Source organism: Narcine bancroftii, chromosome 8, assembly GCF_036971445.1.
Source record: "Narcine bancroftii isolate sNarBan1 chromosome 8, sNarBan1.hap1, whole genome shotgun sequence".
NCBI lineage: Eukaryota > Metazoa > Chordata > Chondrichthyes > Torpediniformes > Narcinidae > Narcine > Narcine bancroftii.
Window position 1 is genome coordinate 173,927,479 of NC_091476.1, and position 20,649 is coordinate 173,948,127.

General features: G+C 46.9%; 2 protein-coding genes across 27 annotated transcripts in view; one reads left to right on the plus strand and one right to left on the minus strand.

Annotated features, from left to right (window-relative positions):
- Positions 1–20,649, plus strand: part of LOC138741588 (uncharacterized) — a 40,244-nt gene that overhangs the window by 10,277 nt on the left and 9,318 nt on the right. For 14 of the 21 annotated variants that reach the window (XM_069895894.1, XM_069895885.1, XM_069895888.1 and 11 more), the window contains one exon: positions 9,741–9,802. In XM_069895894.1, coding sequence (XP_069751995.1) covers positions 9,749–9,802 — 54 coding nt within the window. In that variant the 5' untranslated portion in view covers positions 9,741–9,748. Of the gene's footprint in view, positions 1–8,949; positions 9,284–9,740; positions 9,803–10,532; positions 11,068–20,649 lie in introns of those variants that run through there. The other 7 variants (XR_011343590.1, XR_011343591.1, XR_011343588.1 and 4 more) reach the window with 3 other exon arrangements.
- Positions 19,530–20,649, minus strand: part of map7d1a (MAP7 domain containing 1a) — a 163,856-nt gene continuing 162,736 nt past the window's right edge. For all 6 annotated transcript variants that reach the window (XM_069895877.1, XM_069895875.1, XM_069895876.1 and 3 more), the window contains exon 18: positions 19,530–20,105. In XM_069895877.1, the coding sequence (XP_069751978.1) occupies positions 20,095–20,105 (11 nt within the window). In that variant the 3' untranslated portion in view covers positions 19,530–20,094. The remainder of the gene's footprint in view (positions 20,106–20,649) is intronic.

Consider the following 20,649-nt stretch of genomic DNA (forward strand, 5'->3'; position numbering starts at 1 on the left):
GATTCGTTTACCTGATTTTGGGAAGTTGCTTTGTAAAGTCCTTTTGTTTTTATTCTCGTGCTTTTTACACAAGTACGGTGCTCAGTAGTGATCACATCATTTCCCCAGAACACCAGCCCTCCCGGTACCATGCTGGCAGGCTGAACTACCTGCTGAGGTATTAGTAGAAGCAGGGGATAGATGAAACTCAACAGGCATCAATACCAGTCCAACGATGGCACTGAACAGGCGAGGGTATCAGTCCGGCGATGCTACTGAATAGGCGAGGGTCCCAGTCTAACGATGGTACTGAACAGACGAGGGTCCCAGTCCAACGATGGTACTAAACAGGCAAGGGTACCAGTCCAGCAATGATACTGAAAAGGTAACACTACCAGTCTGGTGATGGTACTGAACAGGTGTCCTCTCACAAGCCAACATTCGCATCATTGAGGGTCTTACTTCTCTCAGTGAGTTCATAACATTCTGGAAAGAAACACCTAACTCATTCTATGGCACAGGGGAGAGATCACCAAGCAGTACACAAGCAAAGGTTTAAGGTCTGTCAGGCTCTTGTTTTCCATTCAGTTCACTTGGTTCTTCAGATCTTCCCTCCACAGTGACTGTCTGGACTATCTTTTGTTGATTATCAGGCAAAGTGTAATTAAAGCAAGTTGTATTCCATTAAAATATGGAAGGGAATGAATCTTTAAAATCACTGAATATCTGAAGGAACCAGCAAGAGATAACATGTTCACTGGTAATGGGAATGAATTATTCCTTTCATTCACTGAACCACAGAAACTGGCATGAGTTTTCATTTCCAGACTGCAGTGAACTGGAATCCATTGTCTGTGTATAGACAGCCAACCCCTCCTCTTGGCTCCACCCCGTCGGTCCCGATATAAACCCTGCTTTCCCGCCTTACCCCAGATTCACCTGAAGACCACTGTAAATACTGGCCATTAGTTGTAAGTTAATAAAAGTGAGTTCATGCTCCTCACAAGTCTCCGAGTACTATCGATCACGTTACAATTTTGAAGACGGGATGGAAGCCCTATTGAAGCCAGGCGTGCTCCAGGTCGACCCTCTGTTCCCTGAGGCCCCGGAGGAATTTGCCTACTGGTTGGAGTGCTTCCAGTCATACATAGTGGCCACCCAAGAAGTTTTCCACTCTGACGGCCTCCTGAAATCAGCCCTCCTCGCTCGAGTCAACCCCTAGGGATACACGGTCATCAGGGACTGCGCGACATACAAGATGGCCATTGAAGCCCTGAAAGCCCAGAACATGAGGCCCCAGAACGATGTGCTGGTGAGACACCAACTCTCTCAATGTCAGCAATGACTGGATGAATTGCTGGATAACCATGTCCTGGAACTATGGACGCTGACGAGAAAGTGCCATTATGAGGCGGTCTCAGCCCAGGTGAGGGAATAACAAGAAGTCTGAGATACTCTCATGGCTGGAGTGAGTTTGAGGTATGTGAGGCAGTGGCTGTTGGAGTTGGAGAAGATGGTCCTTGATCTAGCAAAATCCAACTGAGAGTGGACCATCTCGCTAATGAAAGCAGAGCCTTCTCAGAAAACCAGGCGTATGGAGCACAGCTGTCCCAGATACCGACTACCGCAGCCACACGTGACCAGGAGTGCTACTTCTGTGGACATGCCAAACACCCCCGCACCAGATGCCCTGTGAGAGACTCTGGGATCAGGATGCGGTAAGAGAGGACACTGGGCGAAAGTCTTTCAGACAAAGGGGAACCCCAGGAAGGCTACCATGTGCACGGCCCCCAAATAGTAGTACACCCCATGCCCAAACCCAGAGGTGCAGACCCTGCCTCTCCATGCTGCTCATCGACGCCATCTTGCTGCGTGCGCCTCATGGCAGGAACCGCTATTGGAAGAAAAACAACAGTGGGAACTGCGGCTGTCACCACAACCAGAAGAGAAGCAATGGCGGGAACAGTGGCCATTTTTCCACTCCTCTCGGTCAATGCCACCTTTGCAGCCTTCGGATCAAGATGGCAGTGGCAGAGGGAGCCATGCAGCCTCCGGAGTGCTGGTATCAGTTGTCCTTGACCAAGCAAAACCCCTCCAGCTAAGTAACTCAATGATGGAGGTGAGGGTGAACAGATATCTGACGGATTGTTTAATAGAGACTGGCTCGACAGAGAGCTTTATAAACTCTATAACCACTTGGCGGTATGTTGAAGGTCTACCCCACGGACTACCATATTTATCTAGCATCACAATGATATTCAGCGATTATTCAGGGTAAGGTACGGTGCACTTATCTGTAAAAGAGGGGATTTTGCAAGTTCTGACTGTATGTATTGGAGAATTTGTGTGCTTCTGTATTGTTGGGTCGAGTCTTCCTGTGTCACCTTAAAAGTACTCAGGCCCATTCCCCCATCACAGTGCGGGACGGAAGGTCCCAAAACCCAGACACTACATGTGGTCTCTTCATACTGAATATTGAAACCCCCCCCCGCCTTGTTTCAGAACCTAACCCCTGACTGTCAGCCAATGGCCACAAAGAGCAGGTGATACAGTGCAGGGGACCGAGAAGTTATTAGAGACGAAACACAGAGGCTGCTTCAAGAAAAAATCATTGAACCCAGCCACAACCTGTGGAGAACCCAGGAGGTAGTCGTGAGAAGGGGAGAAAAGCCCAGGCTAGTGATTGACTATAGCCAGATTATTAATCGCTTCACACTCCTGGACACATAACCCCTCCCCCAAATCTCAGACATGGTGAATGAAATTCTGCAGTACCAGGTCTATTCGACCATCTACCCGAAAGCTGCATATCACCAGTTACCGATCCATTCCGAGGACCGTCCCTACACAGCATTCGAGGCAGACGGACAGCTTTATCAGTTCCTGAGGGGCTCATCATTTATGAGTGAAGTACTACACTGATATGTGCTCGCAAGAGGCATCACCTCGAGCAGGACGACCAGCTACAACCCCCGGGGGAACGGACAAGTTGAAAAGGAGAATGCTACGGTCTGGAAGGCTGTAAAATTGGCCCTCTGGACTAAAGGCCTCCAGACTCGCATTGGCAAGAGGTTTTTCCCACTGTGCTCCACTCCATAAGGTCGCTCCTCTGCACTGTGACCAATGCAACTGCTCACAAGCTAATGTTTGCATTCCCGAGGATATCCACGTTGGGGGTCACTCTGATCGGTTCTGCTGAAAAAGCATGTGAAGAGAAGCAAAACGGACCCACTATTCGAGAAATTGCATCTACTACATGCAAACCTGATGTGTGCTAATGTGGCATACCCGGATGGCAGCAAGGACACGGTCTTGATCAGAGATCTGGCACCTTCAGGAACTGAGGTTCCGATGCCCACAATAGGCCTGGAACCTCCAAACACCCTGCACCAAGTTCCAGACCACGTGGTTCAAATGGAGCTACCATTGGATCCAGGACCCCCAAGTCCCCTTTTGAGTCCCACAACCCAAGAACCACAGGAGGCAGAAGTTCTGGAAGACCAAAGTCTACCAGTGCCAAGGCACTGGTACCAGAATAACCAAGCCCACAGACAGACTCAGCCTGTAAATAACTAACATTTTTTTCCCTTCTGAACGTGGTCTGTTTTCACCCGCAGGTTCTTTTCTAAAGGAAAGGCTGAATGCATTGAACTGAAATTCATTGTCAGTGTGTAGACGGCCGACACCTCCTCTTCGCTCTGCCCCCGTCGGTACAAATATAAACCCTGCTTTCCCGCCTTACCCCAGATTCACCTGAAGACCTCTGTAAATACTGGCCGTTAGTTAATAAAAGCGCGTTCATGCTCCTCACAAGTCTCCGAGTACCATCGACCATGTTACACAGACCCAACTTGAACTGGGGTTTGGAATGGCACCCAGCACAAATTTGAAAGTGTGGACGCCATCATTTCACCCCATTCACTTTAAATCAACCTTGTAAATGTCCTGTTGTTTTAATTGGAAGAGCCATTGATTTTCTGGTGAGGAAATCGCTTTTCAAAGGGGCAAGCATTGTATTGAACTCGAGCCCTTTCACAGACACCTGGCTCATTATGATAAGGCTTCAGAATCAATCAGTCACTGATTTCACAGATTTTCTTCTGCATGTTGGATAAGGGTCACATTCTTCCTGGACCTGACTGTACTTAGAGGAGAAATTAGATACAGAAACTGGGGCTACTCCAAGTTTCTCCCCTGTTGTTTCATTGGAACGCAAATATTATAGTCACCTGAAAATGGGAGAAAACTGAAATCTCAGCCTTGCTCACATCTCAGGTAAATCTCTCTTTGCCTGGGATATGGATCCCAGGCAAAGGGATGAGGGCAGTGGCAGAGCTGGGGGCAGGGGGAGGAGGAGTGAAGAATTGCTCCCCCTCAGCACATTTTTCAAAAGTGTCACCTCCCCCCCCCCCCCCCCCCGGTCTGATGCCACCCACCCCAGTCTAACACCAGCCTCCCACCTCCCCCCCCCAACCATGGGCTCAATCCAACGTGCCACCCCACTCCGGTGCAGCACCACCACCCACCTGCCCCAGTCCAATGCCACCACCCTCCAACCCACCCCAGTCTGACACTGCTGGAAAAAGTCAGCGCACTCCGCCATTCAATCACTCACTCACCATCTGGGATGCATCGAGGCACCTTTTTTATGTGCTGGCTCCCCCTGACTTTAGAACCTGGCCACGCCCATGGGCTGAGGCCTGAAATGTTGGTTCCCTTTTTGCTTCCTCTGAGCACTGAATGACCTGCTGAGTTTCTCCAACACGTTTGTGTATTGCAAGTGTGGTACAGGTACCACACATCGCGTTATATGGCAAGCTCTCCAGTGGCCACCGAGACAGAGGTGCACCAAAGAAGAGGTACAAGGACTGCCTAAAGAAAGCTCTTGGTGCCTGTCACATTGACCACCGCCAGTGGGCTGATATCGCCTCAAACCGTGCATCTTGGCGCCTCACAGTTCTGCGGGCAGCAACCTCCTTTGAAGAAGACCGCAGAGCCCACCTCACTGACAAAAGACAAAGGAGGAAAAACCCAACACCCAACCCCAACCAACCAATTTTTCCTTGCAACCACTGCAACCGTGTCTGCCTGTCCCGCATCGGACTTGTCAGCCACAAACGAGCCTGCAGCTGACATGGACATTACCCCTCCATAAATCTTCATCCGCGAAGCCAAGCCAAAGCCAAAGAACAGGTACCAGTAATTGTGGAAGGGAAGGAATGGCCTCACTCACTCTTACAGACAAATTGGAAGAATCTGGCAGAAGGAGGAAATCCAGAAAATTAATCAGGGTGAACCTGGTCATTTTACCTGTAAATTCAGATGAACTCTGAGCTATGTAGTTTTGATTTGAGAATTTGGGTCCTGCCAAGTATTGATGGGTGAAAATTTCCTCTCTCTGAACTCTCAGTATAAAATAGCCAGGTCAGTAATAGCAGGACCTGCAGCAGGGAGAGACCCCATCTCAAAGTGTCAACCCCACTCCAGAAGAGGCTGTAACTACATCAGCGCGTAATGGAAAACCAGATCTGAAAGCAGTAGGGGGTGGCTTCTATAAGGCTGTGGCTGTAAACATGGAGTAAATACAGCTCTGGATCTAACTGATGTAACTGATCTGTAAATCAGACTGACGCCAACGTGTCTGAAACTTTCCATCCCCACATCCAGTAATGATACAACCTTCACTGGTATCTCAACGTTAGCAACATCCAAGGCTAGCAGCATCTCCGGATCAGAATCCGAACAAGTCATGAAATTCGGGGTTTTGAGGCAGCGTCACAATGCAAACATTCATATAACCATATTACGACATCACTATAAAAAAATTAAAATAAGACTAATGCACGAAAAGTGAGCCAGTGTCTTTGGTTCATTGATTATTCAGGAACCCGATAGCAGCAGGGAAGAAGCTGTCCTTGTGCTGTTGAGTGCTCGCCTTCAGGCTCCTGTACCTTTTCCCTGATGGTAGCAGAGTGAACAGGGCATGGCCTGGGTGGTGGGGGTCTTTGAGGATAGAGACTGCTTTTTTAAGACACCACCTCATGTAGATGTCCGTGATGGAGTGAATTCTAGTGCCTGTGATGTCGCAGGCTGAGTTAACAACCCTCTGGAGTTTATTCTTGACCTGAGAGCTGGTGCCTCCATACCAGGCAATGATGTAACCAGCCAGAATGCTCTCCACGGCCTACCTGTAGTTTATGAGAGTCTCCAATAACATCCTGAATCTCCTCAGTCACCTCACAAACTCTAGCCGCTGGTGAACCTTCTTGGTGATTGTATCAATGTGGACAGATCCTCAGAGATGTTGACACACAGGAATTTGAAGTTCTTGACTCTTCCACTACTGAGCCGTCAATGAGGACTGGGTTGTACTCCCCCGACTTCCTCCTCAAGTCCACGACCATCTCCTTGGTTTTTCTGATGTGAGTGATGGAGACAGAGTCATTCAGCTCAGAATCGGTCCCTTAAACAGGAAAGTCGGCAGACGCTGTGATTTTAGAACAATATACAAAAGTGCTGGATAAACTCAGTGTGAAGGGCTCAGGCCTGCAACGTTGGTTACTCTTTGCTCCCTATAGATGCTGCATGAGCTGCTGAGTTCCTCAGCACCTTCGTGTACTGCAGCCGAAGCAGGCTCCCTGCGCACTTATTTCTCGCCAATCATCAAACAGCCACCATTTGCACAAGTGGTACATCAATCCCGAGTTTTTCAACCTACATTATCTTCAACTGACCAAGATTCCACCAATCACTTCAAAACTCAGAGTAATTTATAGTGGATAAGGAACCCACCAGCCACACATATTTGGGAAGTGGGAGTAGAATGGAGATCTGCGGGGATCCCCACATCATCACAGTGTGAACACTATCACACATGTATGGGTTGTTGGGCACTGGACCTTGGCCCCAAGGTGTAGCTGAGTGGTAGAATCTTGGGCATTTGATGGAAACAAGGAAATGGGTTAGGGTCAGCGTAAGATAGTTGGCACAGAAGCAATGGGCTGAAGGGCCATTTCCATGCTATTAAAATTGATATTGCTGTGTGTCTGGATTCACATATAGATCAGCCTGTATTTGAATGGTAGGTTTCCCTCCCTGAATGTTGTTCAGAAGCCATGTCATTTGTTTGTAAATGACAGCTCAGTGACCATCACCGTTTTGGACATTGGTGTCTTTCAATTTCTTCAGTTGTGGGGATTTTAATTGCCGTGGCTAGATGTGAACTCACGTTCCCGGGACAGTAACTGGACCCCACACCACTGTCCACCAACTAAACAAAGTGAGCAATGGCAGCACAAGGTTAAAAATGGAAATTACACATGTCCAGAAGGTGCATGGGAATGGTGGGGGGTGGATTCCTGCAGAACAGTAACGTGGCTAAAGGCAGGTAGGTTCCAGGGCATGGGTTATGAGAAGGCTGGTAATGTTCTGGTTACATCCTTCATCTACTCTTCCAATCCTTGTGTCCAGAGACATCCCTGATGTTCCTCAATATCTAGTCGTCCACTTCAGTCTGGGGTAAGGAATTCCAAAGTTTAACCACCTTGAGGGTAAAGACCTGAGATACCCATGTCTAATGGCTAACTGCTCATTTTTCTTCCGAATCTCTACACTTTTATTTACTATTCTTCTTTGCTCCACTGCCAAGTCTCTTCAAGGGATGAAGACATTTCCCTCCTCTCTTTGTTCTGTAAGAGCCTCTCCCACTGCTCTCAAGCTCTACAACCGTGATCACCCAGACTCACTCCTACAGTCAAGTTTGTGTATTACAATTGGACCTTCTTTCTAATTTCCATCCTTCTCCCTAATTATAGTTTAACTCAGGACAGATCATCTCCAGTTTGAACCAACTGTCTCTCAACGTCAACCTGACAACTCCTTTAGAACTTCACTCTTCTAAATCCCAGTGTATTTTGACATAATCTGCCCTCATCCCAGGACTGGTACTTCACCAGTTTCCCCTGCAGTCACAGGAGGTGAAGTTGTACAATCGCTTAGGGCAGGGCTTCCCAAACTTGTTAGCTCCCTTTTGGGGAGAACTTGGAAATCGCGGAACCGGAACTGGAAGGAGAATGGTGTCAACTTCCGGCTCGAGCGTGGTTCAATCTAACTTAAATTATTTTTCTTAAACTATAAGCAATCTGAGGCAGTGGTTGCAAATTCCCATTTCTTCAGAATTTGATTATTTTGTCTCAACTAAATAGTAACGAAATTGCAAAATACAAATATATCTAACCTCCCAGATCCCAAATGCCCACCTTCCAGCAGGTTTTCAACCCATCCCCAGCCGCCCACAGGCCGGATCTCCCAACACCTCTGATGCGGGTATCCACCTCGGCCTCCAGCAGCCTGCAGATGGAGCTCCTTATGCTCCTGCTGCCCACAGGCCTGAGCTTTCAACACCTCCATCGCTATCCCCCGTCCCCGCCAACCAGGCACTGGGGCCACTGTCATCTCCGCTGGCGATCCTGACTGCTAACATACCACAGCCCCTGATGCTTCTATTGACACAGGTCCCAAACTCAACCAACACCATTCTGGCGCCCACGCCGACTGCATCACTAGTTCCGACACCAACCTCAGCAAGGGGGTGCAGGGGGAGGGAGCGAGCGAGAGGGGATTAGAGAGCAAGCGGTGAGCAAGAGTGAGGGAGGAAGAACACAAAAACCAGAGAGTCAGCAAAGCCATTCCCGCTGTACTGCACAAGTGGAATATCTTTCAGTTTACATTTTAAAAATGTGGTCAGCCTCGTGCCAAAAGAAATCTGAGTCTTATCGGTTGAAAATTAAGCCTTGATGTCTGACGTTTGCACTGTTGATGTCAGGGCTCATGACACCATTTTGTTTTATTCGGGCCGAGGCAACTATTCGCTGCCATTGCAGAAACACAGAGATTAAAGACCTGGGAGAAAAGTAATTTAAAGAAAAAGTTATTACTTGTTATAGTCATTACTGCCCATTTCTTCCGCAGAACCCCTACGCCTTTCCGCGGAACCCAGATTGGGAAACGCTGGCCTAGGGAGAAATATGCAGTGAGATTCTGCAGTGCTGGATTCACTTCTGTGCTGTAATCCCACACCAACTAGACTGCACCAGGAGTTATGAGCTGCAGGCAAACTCTCAGCCATCTGCCACAAGCAATTCATGAGAAAAGTTGTTGTGTCATCACAGAGACCCTGCAATTCAATTGTGCACTGCTGTTGATTCCAATCAATATGGAATGGAATACTCAATGGAATGAATGTGGTCACCAACTGGCTGCTTTGCTTAATTCTGCAGATCTGACTTCGCAATTCCTGTCTTAGGTGTGGCTTTAGACAATTTCAGTGTCGAAGGACCATCAACCGATACCATTCCTCATTGATAGGAATTGGTCCGTGTTGCTCTGGGAGGACCCAACCATTGTGCAAAATCAGACTTGGTCTCCATGTTGGTCCATTCATGGGCCACGACAACTTGTCCCCAGAGACTTGGTGCAATCTGGGGCTGGGGGAAGGTACATAGGAATGTTTAAAGAATGGATTAGAATTGGATGAATGTAAATGGATAGCTGATGGTGAGTGCAGACTTGATGGGCCAAATGGCCTGTTTCCACACTGAACCTATCTAGAGTTCTCTGAGGTAAACATCCCCGCTGTTCCTGGGCTGTTTCTGCTGAACTAAGCACAGGTCCTGATGGAACCTGTTCCTCCCCCACCCCCATCTATACTTTTTGAATGTGTATTCATTTTGCAGAACAATGAATACAATTTCTTTTCACAGGAACAACCATGGGACTGTGTTGTAGGCCAAAGATTTCAGAGCAGCTTTGGCTGCAGCAAATGGTAAGTTATGCAGAGATTCAGCAGGTTCCTTATACGATCTTACCTCTCCCCTGCCTGGTAATTTCCTCCCATCCCACAACCCATCAACATTTCCAGCCTCTTATTCAGTCCAGGGTTTGTCTTCAATTGACTCCATCCTACACAGCTCCATCTCCTCCCTCTCTTTCCCCACCCTCCCCTCCCCCCCTCGCTCTCTTTCCCCTTCACTGTCACTCTCTCTGGACATTGGCTAAAACCTAGTGTTCAGAACGCCACCCATGTTGAGTCAGAAATGTATTTTTGATCAATTCTGCTCCTGGGTGACGATTTGTCCCATTTACAGTTTGAACGTGCACCTTATATGGTGTCAGTGGAATTCTCCTCCCAAAGAACCAGTAGAGCGTGCTTCATTAAATATATGCAAGACAGGGTGAGCTAGAGTTTTGCATCATTGAGGAATTGAAGGTTATTGGGAACTGGTGGGTAAGTGGAGCTGAGTCCCACAGCAAGATCAGCTGTGATCCAGTCAGAAGTAAAGCACAGAGATCTGCAGACACCGTGACTGAAGTAAAAACATAACGGTGGAGAAACCCAGCAGGTCGAACAGTGTCCTTTATATTAAAAAAATGATGATTCGGGCAAGATGGCCGACTCCTGCGCCTATTTATTATGGTCTTGCGTTATCCCATGGATCATTTTTGCCCTCCTAAATTCTTTCTTTCTCACTCGCACATCCCTTGTACTTCTCCAGGTTTTTCGATTTATCGGCCGCAGACACCAAATATTTGCTTCTTTCCAATACTGATCTAAAGCCTCAAAAGAACAGATCTAATCCAGAAGTTGAGAACAACTAGTAGAAAACTCAAGGGGGAGATTAAAAATTCTTTCACATTTTTTAAAAAATCCTTTAGCTTCTCAATAACAAAAATTGTTGAAAATAAGAAAAATATGTTTGGCAGAAGTTCAAGAAATCACCCATCAAAAAAAAAACCTAAGTGCTGGAAACACTCAACGGGTCAGGCAGCATCCGGGAAGAGAGAAGCAGAGATGATGTTTCTAATGAATTACCTTTCTTTGGATCTAAATGTCACAGAGGAGGGAAGCGTGCGGAGAGTTAATGTCACAATCAGGGTTGGTATCGGTGGAGAGTGGGCGATGAAGGATTTTACAGTGCAGCTGATATCCCTGAAGGAGGTGAAAAAAAAGGAAGACAAACAATGCTGAAATTGGGAGATATAAAACCCTGCAGTTGCTGTAAGTCTGAAATAAAGTAGAATGCTTTGGAACTGGAGGACTAATTTTTAAATTTTAATTCAAAAAAAATTTAGATATGCAGCACAGCAAAAGATCATCTCTGCCTGAGTCCGTGTCACCCAATTTACACCCCATTAACATGCACCCCCTGGTATGTTTTTAAATGGTAGGAGGAAACCGGAGCCCCTAGAGAAAACTGACACAGACATGGGGAGAACATACAAACTCCTTACAGACCGTGCGGGATCAAACCCCAGTCCGGTCCCAATAGCTGGCGCTGAAAAGACGTTGCGCCAACCGTGCCGCCCACCTAATGAGGTTACAGAGCCAGCGACCCAGGTTTGAATCTGCCGTGGTCTGTAAGGAGTTTATATGTTCTCCCCGTGACCATGTAGACTTCCTCCAGGTGCTCCTGATTCCTCCCATGTTCCAAATACGTAGGGGGTTTATGGGTGAATTGGCCACATGGATATATTTGGGCTGCACAGGCTCATGGGCTGGAAAGGCCTGTTACCATGCTATCTCTAAACTAACATTGTCCCTTTCTTTAAGAAGGGCAGCAGGGACAAGTCTGGCAGCATCTGTGGATGGAAAAAATACACTAGTTTAAAATAGGTCAATGACCTTTCAAAGAAAAATAGTTATAGTTATTACTGCCCATTTCTTTCGCAGAACCCCTACGCCTTTCTGCAGAACCCAGAATAAAGCAATATTAATACAAGTTGGAAAGACGCCATCTGAAATTCTTGCTTTCTTCTCAGTGAACATATTTTAAAAACTTTCAAATAACCAAGCTGACTGATTTGTATTGAGACCGCTTTATGCTGATGAACGGTCATCGACTTTAAAAGTTTCCTCTCCACAGGTGCTACCTGGCCTTCTAAGTATTTTTACTTCAGGTTTCCAGCAGCTGCAGAATTTTGCTATTGTATACCAATTGGCACAGGGCCAGTGTGTCCAAATGATTGGCATATAACAGTTTATGGCATGGAAACAGGCCATCTCGGTCCTTCAAGTCCATGCCAGTTCACTCAAACAACTCTGCTAGATCCCCCCACCTATTCTCCGCCCACAACCCTCCAACCCCCTCCTATCTATCTCTATATCCAGCCTCCTCTTAAATGAAAGAATTGACTCTAGATCAACTATTTCCTCCGGAAGATTATTCCATTCAGACACCACTCTCTGAGTGAAGAAGCATCCTCCAATGTTTCTCCTAAAATTTTGCCCTCACCCTCAACTTGTGTCCTCTTATTTTAACCTCCCCTGATCTCAGAGAGAAGAGTCCACATGCATCTAGTCTATCTATTCCCTTCATAATTTTAAACACTTCTATCAAATCCCCTCTCACACCATCTCTAATAATATCTTCCATACTTTCCCTACCACCGAAGTCAAGCTTACAGGCCTATAATTACTTGGCCGACATCTCGTGCCTTTTTTTAAACAACGGAACTGCATTTGCAACCCCCCAATCCCGTGGAACCACATCCTCCTCCAGTAATCATTGAAAAATCACTGACAGAGCCTCTGCTATTTGCTCCCTGACCTCCCTTAACATCCTGGGAAAAATCCCACCAGGACCAGGAGACTTATACACCTTTATTGACCTTAGAAGCTCCAAAACTCTCTCTTTACTAATCCCTATCTTTTCCATAACAAAACTATTTGCCTCACTTATCCCACATAGTCCAATGTCCTTTTCCATCATGAACACAGATGAGAAAAAAATCGTTTAATATCTCTCCCATCTGATACGGTTCCTTACACAGTTCACCACTCCCATTTTCCAGCGGTCCTATCTTTAACTCTCATTTTACTATTCACATATCTGTAAAAACCCTTAGGATTCACTTTGACCTTATCAGCTATTGACGCCTCTAACCTTCATTTTGCCTTTCGAATTTCCTTCTTCAGGTTTTTTTCTGTAATCTATGTAATAATCATACATCTTATCCATTTTTTGCTTCTTAAATTTAGTAATTGCCCTCTCTTATCCCGAACCAACCTCCTTATTTTTCCAGAAAACCACAGTTCCCTGAGGCTTTTGGCCTTGCCTTTCGATCTGACAGGCACGTAAAGATCCTGTACTCTCAATATCTCTTCTTTAAATACCCTCCAAATCTCCCTCAACATCCTTTCCAGAAAAAAAGATCAGCCCATATAATTTTCTGCGAATCCCTTCTCATTTCTTCAAATCTGGCCTTCCCTCACTTGAAGACCTTCAACCTCAGACCTGACCTATCCCTTTCCATATTTAAGTTGAAGCTAATGGACCCATGATCACTGGATCCAAAGTTCTCACCAACGCACACTTCCATCACCTGCCCTATTCTGTTCCCTAACAGTAGATCTAACACTGCTTCCCCTCTGGTAGGGACTTCAACATACTGCTATAAAAAGCAATCCTGCACACATTGTACAAAGACTAAGCCATTCTGCCCTCTCACTGATTGTGTTTCCCAATCATTGTTAGGAAAATTGAAATCCCCAAATATCACAGCCCTATTTATACTACACATCTCAGCCATTTCCCTGCACATTTGCTCTTCCAGTTCCCTATCCTCTTTTGGCGGCCTGTAATTGTAGCCTCACCTTTTTTATTTTTTAGTTCAAACCACAGAGTCTTGTGCAATGAGTCCTCCAGCCTATCTTGCCTCAGCACCGCTGTAATATCTTCCCTGACAAGCAACGCCACACCTCCCCCTCGTACCCCACCAATTCTGTCACGTCTAAGGCGCGAAATCCTGGAATATTCAGCTGCCAGTCAACCTTCCTTCAACCATGTCTCACGAATTGGTATCACATCATACCGCCACGTGTCAATCCACATCATTAGTTCATCCACTTTATTTACCACACTCCTTGCATTGAAATAAATGCATCTCAGATATCTTCCACCTTTAACTTTCTGCCTCTCGTCCTCTCTACAATTGTTATTATGGCCACTATTTATTACCTGCTGCTGTTCCACCTCCAGATTGTGTGGAAAAAGCCTTTTTTCTTTGCCTAAAGACTCTGTTCTTGCTCTCCTCCCTGACGTGAACCCTTGTCCCCAACCTTACTAGTTTAAAGACCTAGCAACAGCTCCTGCCAGGAGACTGGGACCTCTATCTGAAAACCAATGGTCATAGAGAGGAGGTGGGCAGTGGTTGTCGGTCATGTGATAAGACTCAGTGAGAATGCTAAAATATAATTAACAGGCCAAGTGTAGATCCTTCCTTATACCCTGTTGTGTTTGTTCACTTGATGGGCAGTTTGTATTGGATTCAATGCGACTTTATTGTCATCTACACAAGAATGATTTACAGATACATTGAATTTCTTACTTGCTGCCTCACAGGTTAGAAGATACACAACTACAATGTAAAAAAAATTCCATGAATGCAAGACAGAAAAAAAGACAATAAACATTAAAAGATAAATAAATTCACAGTTGCATTTCGTGCAAGAAAAAAGTGGTCTCAGTAGTGCTGACAGATCTTTGTGGGTCCTGGAGTAGTTTATGGTCAGGGCCAGGGTAATATGGGGAGTCTGACAGATGTTGGATAAAAACCGTTTTTGAATCTAGAGGTTGGTGGACTTGAGGCTTCTGTACCATCTGCCTAAAGGGAGCAGTGAGAAGAGGTTGTGACTTGGGTGATGACTTGGGTCCATTATGATGTTGGCTGCCTTCCTGAGGCAGCACCTTGCCGAGCTCAGGTTTCCAAACCACGGCAGGATGCAACCAGTCAATGTGCTTTTCCACGGTGCAGATACCCTGTACTCTCTCCATTTCTCCTGAATGCTGCGCTGAGTCACACGAGCTGCTGCTGCCCTCTGCTGGCCCACTGCATTATTGTTACTTGGCCTTTCCGTACTACCCTGACCATACTCTACTCCAACTCCACCAAAGGATCAGGCTGCGCGACTAAATCATTACCTTTCACTAAATGCAACTGTGAATATTTATTTATCAATTCATCCACATTTACCATCTCTTTTTTCTGTCTTGGCATATTGTAATAATTTAATTTACACCATTATAGTTGATGCATCTTACGTACCTGTGTAACTGCAGCGAGAATTTTGGTGCATCTGTACCTTGTGTGTGACAATAAAGACATTCAGGGTTAGTAGATTAATTGGTCATATGACTGTATTTGGTTGGCATGGGCTCCTGGGTCAGAAGGGCCTGTTACTGCGCTGTATCTCTGAATTAAATTAAATCTCATTACCCTGCACACTTAAGTCACCTGAAGGTCTTAAAACTGTCACAGTAAAAGTGGTAGATTCATGCAGCACAGAAACAGACCTTTTGGCCCACCAAGGCCATGCTAACCGTCAATTACCCATCCCTGATCATCCCATTTACCAGCACTTGGTCCATCATCATCTGAGGTTTGATGATTCAACTCCTCATCTAGATATCTTTGAAAGCATTGCTGACTCCCCTACCCACTTAGCCACAAGAACATGCGGAAATAGGAGCAGGAGGGAGGTCACCTGGGCTGTTGAGCCTTTATTAAAAATCATGGCTGATCCAGCTGTGGACTCAGTTCCACTGACCCACCTTTTTCCCATTACCCTCAATTCTCTGACTGTAAAAATCTGTTTTAAATTCATTTAAATGAGCAGCCTTCCTTGGGCAGAGAATTCCACAGATTCACTACCCTCTGAGAAAACCAGTTCCTCCTCATCTCTGTTTTAAAGCTACTCCCTGAGCCTTGAGACAATGTCCCCTGGTTGTAATTTCACCTATGTGAAAACAACTTTCCTGCCTCGATCTTATTTATCACTTTTGTAATTTCATATATTTTATTAAGATCCTCTCTCTTTTTTCTTGATTCCAGCGAGTATAGTCTCAGGAGACAATCGCTCCTCAGAGGCTTAACCCCCTCATCAACCTGGTGAACTTCCTCTGCATCACCTCCAAGTATGGAGACTATAACTGCCCGTAGTTCTCCAGGTGCGGCCTCACCAGAGGCCTGTAATGTTGCAGCAGAACCTCCCTGCTCTTAAATTCAATCCCTCAAGCAATGGAAGCCAAATTTCCGTTTGCCTTCCTGATTACCTGTTGAACCTGCTGTGGTGATACCACCACCAGCCGACTGCAGGGGGCGATCTCTGTACCTGCAGAAAGACCACCTATAAGGATCTGACTCCACCTGGCTGGCTGTCAATCAGCCGACCCAAATATAGACCTGAGCCGGCCCCTCCCATACAGGGAGCCTCCAAGGCTTGAACTGGTGTTCAGACTTTTACTAGAATAAAGTTGTACAGTCTTTTGAGTTTCGTGCTACCTCAGAACTCCACACCTGCAAACCAACCTTTTTGAGATAGCGGTTGTACCAAGGTCCTCACCTCCCTTCACATCCTTCTCATCTCTCTTCAGTACATTAGACATATCCTCCTCCGTGAAGACTAACATAAAATAATCATTCAAAGCCTCCACCATTTCTGCATTGCCCAATATTGTTTCTCCTTTCTCATCTTCCAAGAGACCCACGTTCACTTTCGCCACCTTTTTCCCACTTTATATAATTATAAAATCTTCTATTCTGTGCATTTACTTTCAGAATAATCGCTATCTATCTCTAAACGGTTGGTTTGCAGGTTCAACAGGTAATCAGGAAGGCAAATGGAAATTTGGCCTCCATTGCTTGAGGGATTGAATTTAAGAGCAGGGAGGTTCTGCTGCAACATTACAGGCCTCTGGTGAGGCCGCACCTGGAGAACTGTGGGCAGTTATAGTCTCCATACTTGGAGGTGATGCAGAGGAAGTTCACCAGGTTGATGAGGGAGGAACGATTGTCTCCTGGGTCTATACTTGCTGGAATCAAGAAAGATGAGAAGGGATCTTAATTTGTGCTGAGTGGTTCTTTATTCCAGGGAGAATCCCGTTAGGTCTTCCTGCCAGCTGTGCGTATGGAACCTTCTCTGCAGCAGTGTTATCTGAAGAGACCTCCTGGTGCTGACCACAATTCTGCACCGGCAACCTGACCCAGTCAGACCCATTTCACTTGGGTTTAACTTCCCAAAGGTCCTCTGCTAATGTCAACCCTCATCCCATGTCCCTCGTCCTCCTCAAGGATTTGAATTTCAGGAACCATAACCCCCCCACCCCCATCACTATTCTCTCATCCTCTCCCTCACCCCACTTTTTAAGTATGTAATTGGTAGCAGACCAACCCTCAGGGAATTTGTCCTCCAATGGGCTTGTCCATCCTGTTCTGCTCTTGTGATTGAGGAACAGCCCAGACCCTTCCCGTTCATCCAGCTTTAGTGAGTGTTGTTTATTTGCCAAAGATCACAAAGGGATACAGCACTTGTAAGTAAACTGACCAATACACAACTCATTTTTACCCGAATCATTAGTCTCTGACTACATGCAGCTCGTTGGGAGTCCAGAAGTGGGCAATTGCACAAAGGACAGAAAGGTGCACATCAACACCCTACACCCCCTACTGTCCCACCCAATACCTCCTGTCCCATCCATCGCACCCAACACCTCCTGTCCCATCCATCCCACCCAACATCTCCTGTCTCATCCATCCCACCCAACAGCTCCTGTCTCATCCATCCCATCCAACACCTCCTGTCTCATCCATCCCACCCAACACCTCCTGTCCCATCCATCCCACCCAACAACTCCTGTCCCATCCATCCCACCCAACACCTCCTGTCCCATTCATCCCACCCAACACCTCCTGTCCCATCCATCCCACCCAACACCTCCTGTCCCATCCATCCCACCCAACAACTCCTGTCCCATCCATCCCACCCAACACCTCCTGTCCCATTCATCCCACCCAACACCTCCTGTCCCATCCATCCCACCCAACACCTCCTGTCCCATCCATCCCACCCAACACCTCCTGTCCCATATCTCAACGACTGCAGTTTCCCACACTAGCCTCATCATCGGCCGCAGAACCAGCCCCAGTGAAACTTCTTCAGTCCCGAGGGGCTGCTTGGGAATGTAAGGAGCGGATCTATTAGTTGACAGTTGATCACCAGGTATCTGTGAACTATAAGGACAAAGTACAAATGGTGTAAAATGCAGCACAGAATGTGGGAATTCTCCTTAATCATTACATTCTTAATCATGGCATTTTTGTTCCGTTAAAAGGCTTTCCCAAAACAATGTCAATTCAGATACACCTATCATACATTCCCTTTGGATAGTTTCAATATGTTTCTTTATTCACAGGATATGTATACACTGTTGTAATGCCAACATTTAATGGCCATCTGTAGTTGCCCCTAAGGCAGGTAGGGGGTCAACTAATTGGAAGGGCTACAATCAGGTATTGGCCATACTGGGGAAGGTTTCAGACTGGGTAATGAGACAGATTCCCTCCTGCGAAGGGCCTCTATGACACCCACGGTTTGTGCCCATTGTTCAACAGATTCACGGTTAACTCTTTCCGAGACCAGCTTTTATTTTAAGTTCCAGGTTTATTTAATTATTTGACTTTTAAATTCCATACCTGGTACAACAGGTCCTGAACTTGGATCTCTGGTCCAGATCTACAGCTGCCGGGCCAATGCCTTGACCTCTGGGCTTTTTGGATATAACTGGCACTATATCATAAAGTGGAATCATGGCAGCAATCACTTTGCCCCTAGTGTAACGGTGGGTGGAATAGTGCCTGTTCCCTGCAACAACACCACAGCCTCACATTCCAGTCTCTCCTTCCTCTCTCTCACACTCAGGGATAGAGTTTGAGGGCAAGGCTGCACGTGAGATGGAGAGAGTGAGCAAGTAATGTCGCAAAGGAAAATGAGTCAAGAAGTGGAGAGGAGCCAGACACTCTGGTGCGTCCCCAGGACCAGGGGCGCTGGCTGGTTGTGCAGTGGTGGGCTTATCCTGCTAATGACAATAACACTAGCTTGTCGTCTGGTCAGCGAGTGAGGGGGCTTGAAGGGTGTGTCCAATCCTGGGGCCACGCTGTGCAGTCACACCCATAGAGACCTTGGAGAACATCAGGAGGGAATCTTCAGTAAGTGGATGTCATCTATGCAAGCAGCACTCACCTAGGGGTTGAAAGGTACAGAGATGGAGGTCAACATGTTTCATGTTATTCCCAAGCCTGAGTGTGGAGGAGTGTGGGTACGGGACACAGAATCAACGGGGAGCTTCCCTTGGACACAAAACCAACTGGCAGAGGAATTCAGGCAGCATCTGTGGAGGGAAATGGAGAGTCAATGTTTCGTCTGGACTGAGAGAGGGGAGATAGCAAGCATGAACAGGGAAGGGCCAAGGGATCCAGGTGACGAAGGTCTGATAGGTAGATGGGGCCAGGTGGGGTGGGGGGAGAAGATTGGGCAACAGAGGCTGGGATGTGAGGAGTGGACACTACACAGGGCTGCAGATCATTGAGTCTGGTAAGAAAAGGAGAGGAGCGGAACCAAGTAAGGGTGTTGGGGATGAGGAGAGGGGAGGAAATGTGATGAGTAGGTGGAGGGTATGGGCAGGGCAGAGACTGGAATCAGATGATGGAACAGGATCTGCTGGTATAACACTGAAAGGTTTATTTACATTATTCACATACATTGTACCCAGTAGTTTTATTATAATTTCAAGTTAAATAAGAACGTGATCACCAGTGATACAATAACCATCGGCTCTGCCACTCTCTTCATTCCGAATGTCTTTCCTCTCATCGGTCATTTTGAGTTAGACTAGAGTGTCAGTCATAAGGTGCACAGTAAAGACAGCAAAGTGTCAACATGAGAGCCCATGGGAATGGGTAGCTCCTCCACAAGGACACTCACGACTCTGCCGGGCTTTTCAAAAAACCCACCGTCACTTCTTGCAGAAATTACATGTCCGTAAACATCTTTAAAACATTTAAAATAAACAAGGTATCAAAGTAAAAGGATAGACTGGGAGGTGTGGGATTGCATGTACTCGAGAGGGTCAGCACCACTGAGCTCTTGTCTCCGGTTTTCACCAGCAGGTTCCGGCCAACATTTCCACTTTCTTCTCTGAGTTGAAAGCCGTGCTTGGTAGCTTGGGAGGGACGTAGGTCAAAGGTGGTTGGGGGAAAGTGGGGGCTTCTTCTCCCACAGCCTCAGAGGATTTCTGAAAGGAAACAGAAAGTGGAGTTGACCAAAAGCAGGGTCAGGTTCCTAAACTAGATTCACGCAGACTCAGAGAGGAGTGACTGTGGGAGAGGCTGCTTCATGGTGTCAGATCCTCCCAAAGGCGCACCTCTCTCCCACACACACACACACACACACACCCTCATCCCACGCACACCAATCCTCTCCCACTCACACCCTCTCCCACACAGACCCTCTCCCGCTCACACCCTCTCCCGCTCACACCCTCTCCCGCTCACACCCTCTCCCGCTCACACCCTCTCCCGCTCACACCCTCTCCCGCTCACACCCTCTCCCGCTCACACCCTCTCCCGCTCACACCCTCTACCACATACACACACACATCCTCTCTCCCACACCCAGACAAACCCTTTCCATATCACAAGCAAAAACACAAACACCCACCTCCGTGCACACTCTCCCGCACCCTCTCCCACGCACACAAACACCCTTTCCCACACACACAGGTAGACACACACACACACACACACACACTTAGCATCTTCATTCAGACCCCTCCATCT